Below are 15,907 nucleotides of genomic sequence, written 5' to 3'. Positions count from 1 at the left end.
GTTATACATCATTGAATGTGGTGCTTATATTTTTACATTCTTTTTTCTATTATCTCGGACGCAAGATAGTACTGCAGCACATTCCGATAGGATAACTGGAATTTCAAGTGAACGAAATTGCATTATTACTGGATAATAGAATAAAGAATGAATATACTTACCAAAAGGCAGGAGAGTATCTCACAATGTCTTCACCAAGATCAACACAGTTGAAAAGAATACATTTTCACAGTTTTTCAGATAAATTTGACACCGATGGACAAAAAATATGCATAAGTAATTCTTTGTATACGACCTTTATTACTTATCTATATTTATATAATTTTTATATACTTCTATGACTTAGTTGGAAGAATACGAAGTCCAAGACGATAATGGCAGATACACGAAACTTCCACTTAATACGTTTAAAATCCTTCTAAAGTTTTATGAAGACTTTTGCTTAAAAGCTTGAATGTGGAAGGAATATATTTCACTAAATAACCATTAAACATTTTAATATTTATAGCAAGTAACATCAATAGTTTACAATAATTAGATGTATTTTCTAAAGCCTTATTTAGTTATGATGTGTGAGGCAAAGGTTTAAAACCTTTTGCATATCAAGAAGTATTTTCCACTCGATACGACTTATACTAGAACAAAGCATTTTATATACAGGGAGATGCAAGAAAATCTAATGAACCAAATGCTACATATTTTATGCTCAATTTAAAATATTTAATAACAACCCTAAGTTTGGCACGAATCTTCACTAGACAACGTCTTAAAATCTTACATTTCCTTTACATTATTACTGATCCTACTGTAGTAAACATCAATATTTGCGCTTAACGCCATTAAATATTTATTTGTTTTATATCACTTTATAACAAAAATCACTAAATATTATTTCCACTTTTGAATGAGTACAAAGGTTATTCCGAATAAGAAGTTTTATCTGAACTTGTGTTTGACCCAGGAGAAGATGCAGTGGCTTTATCGTTATAAACATCATGTAATGGCCCCATCATGGATAAATAATCTGGTGGTGGTCTGATAATTGATGATAAATAACCGGTACCTGCGTAAGGAGCTGAGAGGAATCTTCTAGAAGGGCTGTACCTGTGGAAAGGATGAGGAGGCCCCAGGGGTGAGAATGCCGATGGAGAGGATGGCTCCTCGTTCTCTACCATAAGCTCCATTGCTTGGAGGATATCTCCTTTACATCTGAAATGAAAATTTTATTTATATGTTAATCAAGAATTGCACTATAAACATTTTACAGTAATAATAATTCTGTGTGTTTAAGAGCCAAATTTTAAGCTCAGAGTAAAAGCAAAACTTGATCAGCATATGACGAATAAAAAAAAACGAAGGCAAGAAGTTATAAGGAGTTTGGATATTATTTTTACTCCTCTCATAAAAATTGGTATTCGTAGCATAATTTTTTCTTGTTTCATACCTTTGTAGTATCGCTTCAACGTCTGATCTTCTCTTCCCCGGAAACACTCTCATTAGTACATTAACAGGTGACCGTTGAGGTGATGCTTGAACTTGAGAATGCTGAGTAAATCTGGCATGATGATTTGCTATGAAACTTTCGGCATTCTGCGAAATTGGTTCTGGACTGACGTCCCTCTTCAATGAGAGATTTTCTGGAGTATTTGTATCGTTCTCTTCAACATTGAGGTCAGCCTCTGGACTAGTTGCGGGTTCTGGAGAAGAGCAGGATACTACTGTCTGTGAGATAGACATCTGGCTGGATATGGCCGAAGGGCGGGAGCATTTCGTGTCCTCTGGGTCGGAATCTGATTCTTCAATGTTGATTTTGGCACGTTTAGATGCTGAAAAGAGAGACCTCAGTTAAGATCGTGCAACTCTTTCTCGTACGTAAAGAGAAAATATCCAATTTCACTTGAACCGACATATTACTTTCAGTTTCTATTCAAACATAATTCCAGCATTGTCTGCTGCTCTTAAACCTCTGCCCACAGGGTCATCCCTTTCTCGCTTTTGTACTCCGTCAATTGCCCTTCGATCTATTGTGCATTTCCCTATAAGTTACCCCTAAAGTTTTTCCGAGGTCGATATTTGATTCAGTATTATCAAAATTAACTTAAAGAAATGTGTGACAAAGATTTAGTTTTTGAGAAAATTTATGCTAAAGAGATTGATGAACGCGACCATCAATGCAGGGCAATTATAGGATTTAGCATAAGGGACCGATAATGTTACGCTATAAAACTTTCAAACTTCTGGCAATAATATTCGAAAGAAAGAATTTTAAGTACCATAAATTTGATTGCTGCCAGTAACCACGCATCTTATGGTCGGAAACTTTTATCCGAAGGGCAGGGACAGAAGTCTCGTAAACTCTTAGAATACCGGTTAATTTCTTTCGGAAGTTTAATGGTAGCTTAATCTAGACACTCAGGGAAACTTTGGGTTTATACTGGGCGTTTCTTGACAGTAAGTTTCTATAATGAATAGGCAAGTTTCAGGACGATAATAGCCGGGGACAATTTCATTGGTTGCACCGAATGCTTTGTGCAAGTAGGCGGGAGAAACAAATTGCAGTTTCTACCCATTAGTGCATGTTTAAGCCAGTTTCTATTCATTTAAAAATATATCCTAATAAGCGTGTGGAAAGTGCCTCAGAACAATAATTGCTGGAACAATCCACGGCAATTTAATTTTAATATCCGTCGACTGAAAACTAACAGTCTTTTCAAATCGCGTGTACGCGTATGTTCCCTAATGACTTGTGTATCCTTTTCAAGAGTCGTTAGGGTAAGACGAGAACTGGGGTTGATCAATTAAAGGGATTTTCAAGAGATTTTCTGGGTACTTTAGCGGTGGCACGATATACTTAGGCGCGTTTTGCATTATGATTTTCTCTTCACAAGTCAACCAGTAAAACAAGAATAGAGTGAACGTATCATACAGTGGCGTGCCCTTTTATTGCAAAATTCCAAGCAGCATCGTGATGGGAAACTATTAATGTGATTTTTCTTGCTCTAATCGAGATGTAAATGCTATGTTGATTCTGGATACTTTCACTGGGGCTATAAAGTATTAAAATGTTAATCTACCAGGAAAAGGAAATAATCTTCCGTCCACCATTCAATTGATATACGAGTATATTTCATCCACCATAGGGTCGACTTGTTCAGCTGCATTTCCGTTATTTGAGTTCACAATGAAAGGTATAATATTTTCATAATGATATTTTTCTCTTCTAGATTGATTCTGACCTCGCCGACCTCTTTTTTATTTTTTTGACTTGGTACTTTTCATAAGAGGTACTACTCGTAGGCAGGTACACTTAGCCGTCTATCTAGATATTCATTTATCACTATTATAATTAATTAATAAAATTATTGATAAATATTTCAAAACAAAAAGAATTGCCAGAAATGCGATAACTGAAGGCACTGAAGAACGTTCAAAGTTGACGGTCTGCTTAAGCATGCCATTGGTTTATAAGGCAAAACCCATATTAAGCCAGAAGTCACGCTTAAAGATAAAATTAATTATCAATCCACCAAACCATTATAAGTCGTAAAGAGATATTTAATTTTCCTTTTATGGCAATGCCCAACAGATACTCATATTTATACCGGCATGTCACCCTCCTATTACATTCCTTCCTTATTGCGAATTCCCAAGTATCATTTACGGGTAATGAAGAGGCGACGACGGCCCTTTTAAAAGACCCTTATTAACTCTACTTGCTACTTGCTACTACATATCTTTGCTCTTCAATTTTAAAACCCCCCGCGAACCTGTTGATTTTTAGTGGAAATGTCAAAACGAAACGATTTATGTCGGCCTAGTCGCGCTTGACTCTTAAACTTGTTGATTTTGATTAAGATAACTCCATGAAGATAATTCGGTAGGTAGTTGACGTAGGATTATGATACGATTGATTCTCTTTGTAGATTTCTCAAGTGTATGGACTGGCGACTGACGTATCACATATTAAAATGGAAAACAATTTAAGCAAATATTAAGCATAAGTTAAAATGGCAATAACAGTACATATTTGGGGTTGGAAAAGAATTTTCTTTGGAAGGTAATGTGACTTAGTCAAAAATTTCGTCGCTCATTTCATTATATGTGTAGTCTCACATGCATCTATAAAGAAACGTGCAAAAGGAAGGATCAATCAAAATGCTGCCAAGGACCAGTTATTAATCAGAAGACAATCTATTTTAATCCTATTTTATCGCAACGCCAGAAATCACATTCTGAAGTTTTTCAATGGAATTCTGAATCACCTTGTGGGTGTTTGATTGTGAACGTAATGAAACGGTGCAGCTTTAAAAAAACTGGCAAAAAAGTATTAGGAAACATTGCATTGAAACGACGACGAGGTCAGATTCTTTCATATTTTCACATTATTCTCTATACTCTTGCTGGATAAAAATAGTCTGAGGTGAAGATATTCAGATCGGGCTCCAATATGCGGTGGTGCCATTAAAATGAATTCCCTCTGAGTTGCCTGAGTTCACGCAATTGCTTTTCGAAAATTCACATATTTTAAACAGTAGTGGCAGTAGTCATACTTCTATGAGGAGATTTCTTATTTTGTTGAAGTTTCTGCGATTCTGACAAAATGTTGGATCGAAAAGTAAACATCCGAATAGCTTGTTGGGTAGAGTACATTTCGTTAACATATTGACTTCTTCAATGGGACATCTTTAGAAATCCATGTCCAAACTCACAAGTTTACGTCTCGGAGCAGAAGCATATATTACGAAATTTTTTAACGTATTATGTTTCACAAAAAATCCAAAAAAGCTCACATTCAGAACTAATAGCGAAATGCTTTTGTTCGAGTATAAAAGGCCCTTTATCCGGTGAAACAGCGCTCAAAATTGTTTCAATGGAACTGGAACTGGTCAGCCGATTAAACGAGTTTAAAACTGTAAAAATGCGTTTTCTCTTCGAAGCAATTGAAGTGGTGGTCATTAAATCGGAAAAGAGAAAAACACAGTTTTCATTCGTCGTATCCTAACGGACCTTTTCAAAAGAATTAGGCTTTTAATTAAGTACTCGAGGGAGCGAGGAATTTTTAGTTATTGACTTTCAGTGGAGGTGGAGTTTGTGTGGTTAAGTATGACTAATAGCGTTACCTAATAAAAAAATGAAATAATAGTCTACAGGAAAATCGTAAACATCAAAATAATTTTCACTTTATATAAAAAAATTTTAAATTAGTAGGTAGCAGGAAATTCTAACTCTCTCTAGTTAAGCTCGCCCATAAAACTATATTTAATCTTTAGTATACTTAAAAACTCGATTAGTTCCTACCCACGATATGTTTTTTGTGATCTTGGCTCAGAGAAAGGAGTTTATACCTCAAGATCGTCGCTATTGTTTTTTTTTCCATTTCTTTCCCTTATCTCGCACTTTTAATAATATAAAGCCGCTATGTCACAATTCCAACTCGGGGAAATAAAGAATTTTGTGGGATGGGAAGCACTTGTGTTTCCTTCCCTTTTTCCTTTATACATACCATTCGGTTCGAACAGCCCCTCGTTTAACGAGTTTGCGTTTATGTGACTTTGTTCGGATAAACTGGATTTAAAGGTCTGAAAGTGTCATCATCAGCACATCAACCTATGCTTAAAAATTTAATGTTGTTGTCGATGGTTTCGATGCCATAATAGGTATCTGGGATTTCCTGTCAGGCATTTCAACGTTTTTAATTTCAATATGAGTTTGCTATCTCCATTTGCACGATTTGTGTCAAGGACAAATTTGGATACATCTCATAATCCGAGGGATTTATTTAACTTAAGGTAATCATCATGGGAGGAACGATCATCAAATTTCTCCGTTATTATGAGAACTTAACGATTTTATAATTTCATCTGTGAGCATCTCTTCATTGAAAATTAACGTATAATGCGATAAAATGGCAAGAACTTTGACTTTGATTCTGATAATTTCATATGTACATACTTAAGATAATTTCCTTTATTTCCTTGAAATGTTCTATTCGATTTGACTTATTCGTATAGAAAACGACTTACTGCAAATGCTCTATCGTCAAATTTCTTATAGTTTATGTAAAATAAATTTTCAAGACATGATGCCGATCTGTCTATTATGTATGTGCATTTTGATATTTTGAGGAGACTTATTTACTCTTGGCTTAGAAGATTGAACAATATTGTTTGAAAGAATAAATTATGCTTACAGAAAAAATATTGGTGAAGGACAGCAAAATGGTTGTGAGATTTGCAGAAATTTTGATTAATTCTAGCATTTTTCAATTTTTTTTAAGCAAGTTTTCTTTGAGGTCGAATACACTATTATCTGATAGAAATTTTATGATGTTACCGCATCGATCTTACGGGTTTACAGAAAAATTAATCGTTTTCGACGAAGTTGACAATGATTCTTAAAGGTGTAAAAAATTCAACATATCCGAAAAATTCTTCAAACACTCATAAAAGCACGATCTACAACTCTTCGAATGGACAATTTGAATTAATAACTGTAACACCTTATTGTTTATCGCAAAGACCAATGCTGAGACTTGATCAAACAATCAAAAATCGAAGACAAACAAGACTAAGTCCAAAATTCATTTTGCAAAGCCGGGAACAAGAGTCTCGGCGCACGAATAAGACCAAAGCCAGTCTAGGCTTGGTTTTTAATCTTATTTTCCTCATCATTAATGACATCGAGATCATGTGTATGATCATATTCTTTTACTGACTAGTGGGTTTGACCATTAACCGACACTCCCCCTTAGAATCTTAGAATATGCTAAAGGTCAGTTCCACCGTGCAAAAATAAACAGAACCTAATTGAAACCGTCCACCATTCTTTAGTTAAATCTTACACAATAACATTAAAACATCGAATAACCATTACACTACGCAGACATATATTATAGATGAGGATCCTCGAGAAAAGTATAAAACGAGTATTCCATTATTTGCCACATAATTGAAAACGAATTGGTAAATTAGTTTAAAACAAGCATGCTTGGTTCTAACGGCAGAAGAAAGGACAGAGTCAACAATATCTCCTTATAAAAACACCATTAGTAGGCTGTATTATTCAAACATTAATCTTTTGTTTACCAAATACAATTCCTTAAAATATTAACGACTTACTTGTTTCTTAAACTGGCTGATATTAGAGAGCTCTCGACAGAAAATATCGAATAAAACAAAGATAATTTACTGTTAAGTACCTGTTGGACGGTTTATATCGCGTGGCAATGACATATTGCAGCCCAAATTCGGCAAACCACTCAAGACCGACTCCATAATAAGAGCTAAATGTTCAGCTCAATACAATTAATTATAAGTATTAACGAAAACTAAACACAATAAATACCTGAACTAACAGTAATCTCAATGAATGGAAAAGGGTTGTGGTAGATGAGTACGATAGATGTCTATTGCATCGCGGTAGTATTAATACCTCAAACAAAGATCTTAAGTGACTCTTGTTTGCCTAACCATTATCTTAGCAAATGTTACTTATTCTAAGTAACAGTTTCACAACGACAAATATAATTAAAATTAAACAAGTCTTTTATATTAAGAATAACTTATATTGACAATTCGAATGCAAATAATGACCGGGAGACCTTTAGAGAATGGCGTTTGGGAAATTAGCTTGTGTTTGATCATATTGGTCTCTGTAGATGGGCAAATGACGCGTATAATATGTAGTTGTGGGTCGTTGACGGTATGGTCGTTAATCAGCCATATTGTAAATAGTTATTCGTCGGATATAAGGTACTATAAGCTTAATAAATAGGTCTATTATATCAGACTGATCCATTACTCTAGATATCATTAATTTACTATTGAACATGTTTTTGTAGTTCGGTTCTCGACACTATTGTAACTTGATATATTATTATTTTATTAAATCATTTTATTCTTTCTGATTTAATATAAATATAGGATTTAATAAAAATATTGGATTTCTTAAATTTCTCTACAAACGATTTCCCTCAAACTGATCATTTTTTGTGCTTCATGAGGGTATTATGTACGACGGAAAAAAGCACCTTAATATTACAGTTTTTAATTCGTTTTGCGTATTAAACTTAGATGATTTGTTCTATATTATGTTGTTTCAATCGAAATGAGTAATTTCGTAATCTCTAAAGTTCGTAAAGTTCTAAAATAACAAACTGCAATTTCAAAAGATTAAGATGTAAAGTGCTCTGTTTATGCCCACACTTTATTCTTATCGAAATATGTGATAATGAAAAAGGAAAATGTCGTTTTGACTCACAATGACGTACTCTATAACTTTGGGGTATAGTCCCACCACAGTACGGTCCCAATCATACAACGCCAATATCCCAAAATTTCATGATCTCTGTGTATGTTTAAATGCCGTTTTCTCTCATAAAATACCTAGTATTTTATTCAATAACGAAAAAAATCTTTTTACCCAGGTGTGTAATCTACCATTTCTTAAAATGAGCCTATCTCCCGAACGAAAATTCAACCTTGAAATTCCACATCATTCCCACAGAATGTTCTGCTGCCCAAAATTGAAATTTTTGTCCATGGAAGAAGATGATTCTCTCTATTGGTCATAAATCCGGAAAGGTTCTTTTATTATACTATTCTGTCTCACTCTCTGAACTCTCGAGCCTGATTTTTGCCTATTTTGACGGTATATTATTTAATCTGGAGAAATCCTATGTACCATAATCCACAACTGAAGTAATCTTTCAGATGACGAGTGACCGAATTGTAATTCAAATGTAATTCAATTTAATTCAATTATAATTCAAATGATATGATACCTTATAACATTAGAGCAAGATGTTATCAAATTTTTCTCTGCATCTATTGGATATTCACTTTCTCTGGATTTGTTCTCATAAAACGGATTATTTACCCATGTCCAGCTCCATCCACGCAACTAGCATTTCTCATATTTCAGTTAATCTGATATCTATAATAGAATATGTTCTCTTCACTTAAGTCGTTCGATGCATACACTCTACAGCTGCGATAATAATCACTATCAAAATATTGAGAAATAGACTATTTAAGTCAAAATGCAGTAATCATTATAATGTGAAGCAAAAGTTATGGATTCTTTGAGATTCTGACGGATCTTTTGTTAGTGCATACTTACTTGGACTAGAAGGATTGGACGTATCAGAAGCAATAAACGAAGACTTCTGATGATGAATAAAGGTTGTCGTGGCTGCTCCGATATCCAATGGAGCTGTTGATTCCGGTGGAGTCAATGGCGGTAAAGTTGCCTCATTAATGGTGGCTGGAGTCGGAAAAATAATGCCCAACTCGCGAGCTTCGTTCTCTTCTTGGGCTTGTTGCCTTCTGAGGGCCACTTGTGCCGCCATCACTCTTTGTCTTTCGGCAATCAAGGTGCATTTGGCGCAGTTGCAGTCTCTCCATCTGCAATATCTGCAGCGAAAAAAAGAAAAATATGACACAGACAGTTTAGAGAAACACTATTTATGAAGATCAGTGCCTGCAAAAAAATTGGTAATCGTAAATTTTGAACAATTTTTTACATCACCAATTTTGAAAAATGTATGGAGAGCGAGTTTTTTTAGATTTTGAATACAGGGATTTTCATTTTTTTAGCTTTTAGTATATTTTCCGATAACCTCACTAAATTATAGATCAAAATATAATATGATGACTTTATAAATACAAAAACACCATTTTAGCAATTACTTATAAAAATCTGTTATTTATTATGAGCCACTGATAATTATTTTTAGGCAAAAACATGAAAGCGATGTTTTATATGTATATTGTGCCAACTTTTCAGCCTCGTACGATAAATAACAAAGTTATCAAAAGTGATGAGAAAACGAATATTCCACTAGTTTATTTCTGTGCAAACTTAATGTTATAGGAGAAAGATCCCGAGAAAGGGATTTCTCGCTCCAGAAACTCCAAGCCGACATCTTGTCGGGTTTGTATCCAGTATCTAGTGTCTCTTAAAGACAAAGTTTTCAATTCTGTCTAGCCTTAGGCTACGTAATAAATTAGACCCTGCTCTCGGAAGTTGTGTCTCTGACGTCCTTTGGAAACTATACCTATATAAAAGAGGTTTAGCGTTTGGCAATTTAGTACTTATCACACCAGATATTGCCAATACCAGAAAGGAAAACGCTGTGAGTTATTGTGGGTGTGGCTATGTAGTTTTATACATATAGATAAGTATAAGATATTCACTATTAACGTACGATTTTACTATTAATTATACATTTATACCATTTAATTGTATGATACGTATTGTACGATTTTGATTTAGACTTTGTACTTTCAAGGAGAATACAGTTATTGCCCATTCATGAGGTATGATAAAAGATGATTGATAATATCAGTCGGACCGTCTGGTTACAGGCATGTCAAATATCATAACATTCATTATATATTTTCTATTCACATGAGGTAGTACGGTCAAGTTATCATCAAACAGGACAAAATTAATATTGTAATATTTGATCTGATTGGGACCAGCCCGATAATATGAGGCGTTCTTAAGCAACACATAATCGGATCAAATGCCCTGCGGACGAGACTTCTTCGGCTCAAAAGGATAGTGGATGGTTACCGGCCTACTGACTGACCAATTAGTATCGTATGGGCACCCGAGAAAACATCTGGACAGTTGCAAAACGTTGGGAGTCATTTTGTATATACCCAATATAAAAAATCGTCTATCTACATACTCCAGAGCGAGAAATATTAAATGTGTATACTGACATTTGCAGTAAATGAAAATAAATATTTCCATAAAATTTCAAAAATGCTACACCCTCAGCAGTTTTCCAAGTGTTTATTTCAGTTTCCCGTTTCACTTTGAAACAGTAATCGCTTTATTGTGTGACATGCCTTTTACACATTACCATTAGTACGTTGTATGCGTTTATAAATGACTTTCTGAATATAACGTTCAAAATTAACCATTTAGTATTTTAGCGACATGAGTTAGGGACATAGACTGGGTGGACGTTTCTGGTGATGCATTTATTGGGATCTTCTAAAATTCAAGGATTTTTAACGCTTAAATGCTGAGATATACTTTTTTTTTAAGTTGTAAAATTCCAAATAGTTCTGGTGAACCAAAAAGAAAAAGAAAATTTCCGTTAAAACCGAAATACATATATCTGGAAATATTCGCTAGAACTAATAACTCTTTTAAAAGATATAACTCAGCATTGGGAGAGAGATTGAAGGATATCTTTCTTATTTTATCATAAACACTATATTTCTTAGAAAGTCTTTCAAAAAATGCATAATGTACAAATGAATGCATAATAATGTAATAAGTTAGAAAAGCGTTAAATTTACACTTTGTGACATTATCACCGTGAAGAAAAAGTGATTTTATATAATTCGAAATTATACATATGTCGCAATGATTTACTGTACGGGTACTTCTATATGTAGCTTACCTCAAATGATGCAATTCTATTATTTTCCAAGATATATTATACATTATACAAAGTGTCCGCACTTCAAATCTAAATCGTTTCAAATCTCGAATTTAGATCGTTCCTCAACTGCCATCCTATATGTTTATTTACTTTTTGCGTTAAAATTACCAAAGCGAAAAAGAACACGAGTTTTAAAGTTTCCGACAAAATATATGGAAAGAAACATGGACAAATAGATGTATTACCAACGTGTTATTATCTTCCTATTACATATTCACGAAATTTTTAAGAGTAGCTTCTCACTCGGAATTATTTTATATGGAAAGCTAGAAGAACCTTGATAGAAGTGCCGGCATTGAAACACTAACTCGAAGATATTAATATTGCAAATAACATTATCAAAATAGTTAAACATTTCGAAATCAACCCTCAAAAAATATTCTAGAAATTAAATTTTCTTTTTTCTGTCTTAATTCATCTGATCACTATAAGCCTTCTATCATTAGTGAGCATAATGGAGAATACATATTTCGACTTATATGCATATGTTTAAATATAAACTTAAGTATTCACTAAAAATATTTTTTTTAAAGACGAATCAAGAGTTTACGCTACTTACGATAAAATTGAATGTGATGTGATATTATCATGAAGGCCAAAAACATTGAAGTGCTGGTGGTAAGTTTGCCGAGATAATAGTTTCCATGGAAACGGAGGTAAGAGCCAATGACAAAACTCTATTATCCAACTTAAGAAGGGCTTTATGTTCCTGTTAAACTGGCCAGAACATCAATAAAATAGTAACTGCGTTTAGGGACTGCTAAAATTAGCATCAAACCTACTTGAATTTTTGACTTAACTCACAAATTTTAGTTGGGTACTAAATGCACAAAACGCGAATATCGGAACAGGCATCAGTATGTACTTACATACATATGTATAATCATATAGTTTGTAAATTATATTATAAGAAGTCATACCTATATACGTGGCACCAGATTAGGCCTGTTTCGGACGACAAAATGCTACCAGCATAATATGGCGAATGTAATGGAACTACTGCCCTAAATAAATATCTGCGGCATTTTGACAATGGACATGATTGAAGCTTTAATAACTGTTTCACGATATGATAATGCTTAGCACAATCGCGTTAGGTTGCAAGTTCGGCCGTCAATCTTCGTCGAGGACAAGGATCTGCTGACCTATTTTGAGGGTTGAAGGAAACCAAAGTTGTGTTTTTTTGGCATTTTAAAAAATCAATTACTTTTGGCGCTATGTATATAGAAAAATCTAAAAAATACCTTCCTATTAAAGATCGGAAAAAAATCCTAAGAAAGTGATCTCCATTTTCGTCCTCCTTGGTATCTTAATCCAAAAAAAAATATGTAAATTGAATATAAAATTTCTTGGATTTTTCCGCAGATATATCTAGAAATTACCGAAGTTTTTTATTATTAGAAACCAACTCTTCACTCAAATTGTTATTCGTTATAGCAAAATAGTAATGTAAATCGACTAATCCTCCTTGATGTTCTAGAACGGCTGCAGTATATTTTTATAGAATCAAAAGTTATCACCAAACCATCACTATCTATATAACAGTTTCAAGGTATATAATGTACCTTGTGGAGTAATCTTATAAACTTATTATTTTTTATGGGGGTACGCAAAAAATGAAGTTTATAAGATTACTCCTATCAAGACTGATGACATGAGAATAAAATTAGAAATGTTTTTACTTCTCTTACGCCACAAATGCTGGAAAATGTCAGAAAACCTTTTGAAGAAAGAATCAAAATATGCATAGAAAAAAATGGTCATCATGTAAAACACCTGATATACATTTTTTTAATCATACTTAGTTTTCTGCTTTTTGTTAATATTGTTAAAATTGTAATATACAAATATACGCAAGTAAATAATTACATTGCATGGATATCTTGGCAATTTCATATGGCATAATGTTAAAATTGGGAATTTAGATATTTTTATAAAAATGTATGTTTTTTGCGAAAATGAGTAGAGCTAGGTATAGGGAACCCTAACGATATGCGATAGATAAGTAAATTTGGCATTTAACAGTAACACAACATATCGGGTGTCCCATTTAAATTAAAGAAGTTATTAACAGTTAAAAATTGAACGAATTTGGCGCTATTTTTAGAGCACCCTGTACAATTCGCCGACTTTTTGAAACTTACAGCACAAAATTTGGTCCTTTGATGGCTTCCTATTAAAATTTTGTTTTAGAAACTTAAATATGGGATGAGAGATTGGGTGTTGAAAATTATCTTGCATTTTGACAAAAACTGAATTATTTCAAAAACTGCTAGAGTTAGATACCATAAACCTTAATAAAACTTAATTGTATTTTAATGGTTGAGTTCAAAAATTATATAATATACAGGGGATCCTATTTAAAAAAATGCTACTTTGATCAATTACATGTGTTTGGGACACTCTGTACACTTTGAAAATAATTTTAAAATATAGCTCTAGTTAGTCTGTATACACCCCAAAAAAGAAACAGTTAAAAAATCTCTTGGCTTTGTCATGAAATTCCGAGGCGTTACTCGTGGCCCACCCTGTATAATTTATTAAAATTCTCACGTTCATTGCAGTGCATTCTATAAGTGAATATTAAACGGAACTGAAATCTCTATCATTTTAAGAACTTCTCTAATTGCTTGATTATACTATCTGCATCTCACTTTACAATGCTAAATAAACTACACCAACATTCTGAATACCTACTTTGACTTGTTCTTGATAATCGCAGTTGAGGTGTTCTATTGCTACCATCTCGCTTAATTTTATTTATCGATTTTTTCCATTTATCTTTAGCTTTTTATTTCACGCTTAATTATATTTTGTTAGTACTTTTTTCTTTCTTCTTCTTACAAAATAGTAATTATGCTTGACTAGGTTGACTCTATAAACCTGATATTCTGAACTTAAAACAACAATCCTTTAATATTTCGTTTTTTAGTTTGCCACTGATATAACAGTGATTTCTATATAAGCTTTTCTGTTACTTGGAGATTTATCAATGCGCATGTCTGCCGCGTAAAACCGCGCTGACTAGTCCATTTGTAATGAACATATAGTGCTTTTGAACACTATACTAAGTCAGTGAAAGGCATAATGTTGCTCAAAAGAAAATGACGGATAATTTTACACAAGGTTTTAGCTATAACTATAATAAAAAAAAAAGAGAACTGATCTATATAAATACATTAAAAAGCTCACAATGTGACGAGAACATATCTTAGAGCAAATGCTATACGTAGCAAATTTTTCCAAACTAGAAGAAACTTCTAAATAGACAAATAATTGAGACTTTGTAGTTTTCCGGTATGTTTAAACCTAATTTTTGACAGCATAGAATTCCCTAAAATAAAATTGAAAATAAAAAAAACTGGTGTTTGTTGTTATGAGTAAAAAAGGAACTTTTAACTTAATTTATTTGAGTCAGTTTGACTCGTACAATCCTGATATCATTAACTACTACTAACTTGAATTAACCTAAACAGAATTGAAAACTATTCAGTCAGTCAAAATTCCGTCCATAGTCTAACGTCAAAATTAACTAGGAATGTGATTTTGGATGATGTATATGGATGGATTTTGATGATGGCGGACATCGAACGTCAAATTTGGACGAGTAGAACTCCGGCGTACATTTCCAGTTATTTAATAAAACAATTTTTTTTGTAAACTTGAGAATAAATGTTAATTTGCAGCTTATAGTATATATCAATTTTAGTGTTAGTTTTTGAATAAACGTACAACTTGCGAAAGGTAAACCCATATAATAACGTAACGGCCTAATAAGAAAAAAATATCTGGTTAGGTTTCAAAAATGATAGCTTAGTATATTACATGAGGCGGTTCAATATAATTTTTTAAATGTATTTTCACAAATATGTATATAATAACTATATTTTTAGTACTATGCACATATATGTTGCGTATACTTTTTCACGCGATTTTTAATAAAAATACACAAATGGGTTTTCCTACCTTTTATGTCCCTTGAGAGCCGACACGACACCGTGATTTCGACACCGAGCGCACTTAGGAGTCCTTTGATACCTTTCGGAGGTGCGAAAGAATAGAGCTGGCGGGATGGCGCCCAAAACTGGATGTTGCGACATTATCGTCGACATGTCCATCCCACTATTCGGTAAACTCATTGTCACCACGATTCAAACCTACATAAAATACCGAAAACGATCCCCTAGAGTAATTTTCAAACTTCCGTCTTAGAATTACCAGTTTCAGCAACTGACACTCCTCAGTCCTTAAAGTTAATAGGTATCCGGTGGTCGTTACAGTGTTGAGACTGTTGGCTGTCACCGCTTGGTTACAACAGCCAATAGCAGCGCCAGCATCCGTAAGACCCACCCTTATTTAGTGACGTTACGACACAAGCCCCGCCTACCACCCCGCAATCTGGTGTTTACTGTATTATGTGCCGTTGCACAATGAGTGGTTGAA

The 15,907-nt window shown here is 33.6% G+C and overlaps 1 protein-coding gene across 1 annotated transcript; it reads right to left on the bottom strand.

Moving 5' to 3' along the window:
• Positions 1-353: 353 nt before the first annotated feature.
• LOC136410764 (doublesex- and mab-3-related transcription factor A2-like) lies at positions 354-15,701 on the bottom strand. The gene is made up of 4 exons (XM_066393077.1): positions 15,431-15,701; positions 9,121-9,413; positions 1,445-1,826; positions 354-1,209 (listed from the first exon to the last, which is right to left on the bottom strand). Exons 1-4 carry the CDS (start codon positions 15,601-15,603, stop codon positions 918-920), a joined length of 1,140 nt encoding a protein of 379 aa, XP_066249174.1. The 5' UTR covers positions 15,604-15,701; the 3' UTR covers positions 354-917.
• Between the last annotated feature and the right edge of the window lie 206 nt (positions 15,702-15,907).

This window comes from Euwallacea similis, chromosome 9 (genome assembly GCF_039881205.1).
Source record: "Euwallacea similis isolate ESF13 chromosome 9, ESF131.1, whole genome shotgun sequence".
Classification (NCBI taxonomy): Eukaryota; Metazoa; Arthropoda; class Insecta; order Coleoptera; family Curculionidae; genus Euwallacea; species Euwallacea similis.
Note: the sequence above shows the minus strand (reverse complement) of the source record. Positions and strands in the feature narration are given on the sequence as shown.